The sequence below is a fragment of the Propithecus coquereli genome, unplaced genomic scaffold (genome assembly GCF_000956105.1).
Source record: "Propithecus coquereli isolate 6110/MARCELLA unplaced genomic scaffold, Pcoq_1.0 Scaffold19, whole genome shotgun sequence".
Lineage (NCBI taxonomy): Eukaryota > Metazoa > Chordata > Mammalia > Primates > Indriidae > Propithecus > Propithecus coquereli.
The window spans coordinates 4,657,965-4,662,060 of record NW_012143856.1 but is presented as its reverse complement, the minus strand read 5'-3'; the positions used below and the strand labels follow the sequence as shown (position 1 = coordinate 4,662,060).

Genomic DNA, 4,096 nt, shown 5'->3' with positions numbered 1-4,096 from the left:
GTTCTTAATACATAGTTTTCATATAGCATGAAATTCATTTACATATTCTATGTAATACTAATGAAATATGATCTCCCTCTTAGAGAAGTGATTCATTTTATTAATAATGTATCCACTTTTCAAAATAGATTACTCATATCATCCACTCAAAGACTTGATGTTATAAACACCAAACATTAGAGTCCTAGGAAAGTAACTGAAGCTGTTGTGTGTTATTGACCTAATTATTCAGCATCAAATGATCTAAGTGAAGTCTTTGGAAGGAAAGAGAGGAGATGGAATGGACGTGAAGAGCTGAGTGCACACTAGATCGAGTGTTTCCGCATTGCTAACTCCCAGCAGTGTTTTTCAAAGACTTTTCTTTCCTTAAAGTGTTTTTTTGTTTGTTTTGGTTTTAATTTTTTTAAGATTTTAAGAGAAATGTAGAATTAAGTCATGGATTTGGACATTTTTACTGAAGTACTTGTCCTCATATGACAAAATTTAAGATACAATACTTTGGGAAAATTTTAATAAAATAAAAACAAAAAAAAGTGCAGCTCTCTAGTCAGTGACTTGCAAATGCTTACCCTGTCAACCAGGGAGCTCACTCCCAGGGTGAGGAGTGTCCAGGCCCCTGTGATGTCTGCTCCTTAGCCAGTACCTATTCCTGAGTTGGAAAGAGGGTTGGGTTAAATGAATCCAAGTTCCTCTCTAACATAGAGTCAATGAGCCTACAATCTGAAAAGACTAAAAACCAATGCAAATTCCTAATTTCTAAGATCTTTTGATTCCTACCTATACAGTCACTTTTGACTATATTATAGAAACAAAATGTTCTCCTTTTTGGTTTTTGGCTTATAAACAGTAGAAATCTATTTCTCACAGTCTGGAGGATGGAAGTCTAAGATCAGGGTGCCATCATGGTCAGGTTTGGTTCTGGTGAGAGCCCTCTTCTGGGTTGCAGACTATAGACTTCTTATATCCTCACATGGCCAAGAATTTGTTCTTGAACATTTTAGAAGTAAGACATAAACGTGTTCTTTTTCAATCAAATTAAGCCAAGCTCTAAGCTCCTAGCCTAACCTAAAACATAAGCAATTTAATTTCAGTAGTTTTTCAGTGTACTACTATCTGTGGTCATACAGAAATCCAAAGTCATCACAGGGGCCTAGAAAGGAGGAAATAGCTTCATCTTCAGCCTACTGTGGTCTCTGCTGACATCCCTACAGTCTGAGTGACACAACTGAAGTCAGGTGGCTCCATTTCCCTCCAAGGGTCTTGGGCAAGGGCTGCCAGAGCCTCCACTCTTCACATTCAGGTTCACCAACAGCTAAATACCAGTCCCGGGCCCCACTCCATTTGTGGGGAAGCCAGCCATTTCCCACTCAAGTGGACTAATAGATCTTTAACAAATTCCCCAGCTCTGTCTCCACCTGACATCGACACTCCAACACCAGGAAGGTTATTTTTACCTTTAAGACTCCTTGAAGAGCCCTAAAAAACAAACAACCAAAAAAATGTTATATCTTTCCTGAAGGATAGGGGGGTTATGGTGGGGAGTTGAGGGTTAGGTGATATGTTGATGGGTGACATAAGTCAAACTAACAGAAAGTCCATATGGATCTCTCTTTCCCAGAATGAAGACAGGGAAATAATATGCTTTCTTTCTCTTCTAGTTGGTCCATGGTAGCAAAAAAACCCAAAAAACAAAAACCACTAAACAGTGTTTTTATTCATTATGCCCTATTACTCCTCTATGGGTAATCACCATGACCAGGTCACAGGTCTATTCATTCAGCATGTACTGAGTTCTGAGATGCACAGCACTGTGCTGGGCTTTGAGGGTGCAGCAGAAAGCAAGACATATACACATAGCACAGTCGTCGCCCGGTATCCATGGGGGATTTGTTCCAGGACCCCCCCACAGATACCAAAATCCATGGATGCTCAAGTCCCTGATATAAAATGGTATAGTATTTGAATACAACCCTTGCACACCCTCCCTCCTATAATTTAAATCTCCTCTAATATAATACCTAGTACAATGTAAATGTTATGTAAATAGTTGTTATACCATATTGTTTAGAGAATAATGATAAGAAAAAAGTCCATACATGTTCAGTACAGACACATTTTCCCCCCACACACATATTTTCATCCATGGTTGCTTGAATCCAGAGATGTGGGACCCACGGGTACAAAGTGCAGAGTATATTTTGCCTTCATCAAGATTATAGTCCAGTGGGTGTGTCAGGAAGTAAAGAAGGAGAACAAATCATTGTAAATTGTGATAAGTGCCTTGATGCGATAGTACAAGTGGGAGGAACAAGTTTAGACAGTATTCAAAGAAGGCCACCAGGAGGTGGTTTTTAAGCAACATCATGAAGACTGAGGAGTTAGCCACATAGCAACTGGCAGGTAACTTTCCAGGGAGTGGCAGCAGGTAACAGCAGGCTCCAAAGAGGGAAAGGATTTGGCTGGTTTGAGAGACAGAGAGCAGGTCAGCATAGCTTGAGCCTGGTGAGGAATTGAAAGAGAAATGTACCATGAGGAGGCTGGGAAGGTAGGCTGGAGCCATCAGGACACTGGAGGTTATGGAGAGGAGTATGAATTTCCTTCAAGCCCCCGGAAGATTTTAAGTAAGAAGATTATGGAACCTGATTTAAATTTTTAAAGATCACTCTATCTGCCATGTGGAGAATGGGGTGGAGAGGAGAGAAGTGCTAGGATGTATACACGATAGTATGTGTACCACATGGGGAGAGTTCTGTAAATCAGAGTGGACTTTCCTGTCACTTGCTCCTAGTCTTCCCACTGCTGCAGTCCACGTGCCTCTGGGCCCTTTCTCCCAACCCAACGGGAGGGTGGGCACTGATCCCAGCAGGAAGGGAAAGGAAGGAGCTGGTTCAGGGTTCAGGGTTGGTGTGAAAACATCACCTCTACATCATTGTGCTGACCTGTTTCTCCCTTCAAATGCTGCTCAGTGCCGATAGTGAGTTGGTCTATGTTGTTTTTGCCCATTGGGGTCAGAGATAAGAAGAAATTGGCATTTTACCAGCTCTTTCCAGTTATTCAGGCTGAATCCTGTTTCTGATATTTAAGGAGTCCTTTTGGCAAAAAAAGAAAAGAATATTCTATCTTCTCTACTAAATCACATCAACAGATATCTATTGAAAGTTGATTCCATTTTAGGTTATTGTGTGAGCTTTTTCAAGATGTAGTGAGAAATCATGATTTTATTCTTTGACCAAACTCTTCTTACAACTCCAAATAGCTACAACTCCAAATAAGAATTAGTCATTTATTTTACAGATACACATGGAATATTTATGAATTATTAACTCCATGACAACCTTAAGATGCAGGTTCTATTGTACAGAAACTAAAACACACCAAGGGCTCATAAGCAGAATTCAGACCATGCGATCTATCTCCAAAATCTGCGCTCTTAACTCCTGTATTTTGTTACCTCTCCACTGAAAAATTCTGTTGGCAAAAAGGCACTGACTCACTGTACCAGTTTTTCTGTCTTCTTTTAAATTTTAATTTCCAAATTCACTCACTTGGCCTGCACAGAGAAATTCTACAGGGCTCCAATGTAGTTTGGATATGAGTATCAAATGCTAATGGTGACTTTTTGTTTGTTTGTTTCAAAGGATTATTGGGACTTTGCAAAATTCCGCTGAGTTTTCAGAAGCCTTTCACTGCCGCAAGAATTCATACATGAATCCAGAAAAGAAATGCCGGGTCTGGTGATCTTTGGAAGAAGTAGTGCAGCCCTTGGCGAGACTTGCCAACACCGCAGAAATGGGGAACTCTCTAGCAGGGAGAAAATGGGCCCTGGGAGTCAGGAAGTGACTTGGGGTAATTAACAGAGATGAGAGCATCATAATACAAATGAAGTTAGATTATTCTAGAAAGGCTGTGGAGGGAGGAAGAGGGTCTAAGGTCTATTAATCACTTCTCACTGTGTAAATAATGCTTAATTCTAAAGAAAATATTACTGTTCATTTCTGTTTCCTTTATGGTTTGCCAGTTTGATGTTGTCCCTAGAAAACAATGTTAACCACTTGAGGTTAACAATGGGATTAGTAAAAATGAGTGAAATCTACTG

General features: G+C 40.1%; 1 protein-coding gene across 1 annotated transcript in view; it reads left to right on the top strand.

Moving 5' to 3' along the window:
- Positions 1-3,767, top strand: part of MME (membrane metallo-endopeptidase) — an 89,899-nt gene extending 86,132 nt beyond the window's left edge. The window contains exon 23 of the mRNA XM_012642865.1: positions 3,639-3,767. Within this exon, the coding sequence (XP_012498319.1) occupies positions 3,639-3,738 (100 nt within the window). The 3' untranslated portion in view covers positions 3,739-3,767. The remainder of the gene's footprint in view (positions 1-3,638) is intronic.
- Positions 3,768-4,096: the final 329 nt, after the last annotated feature.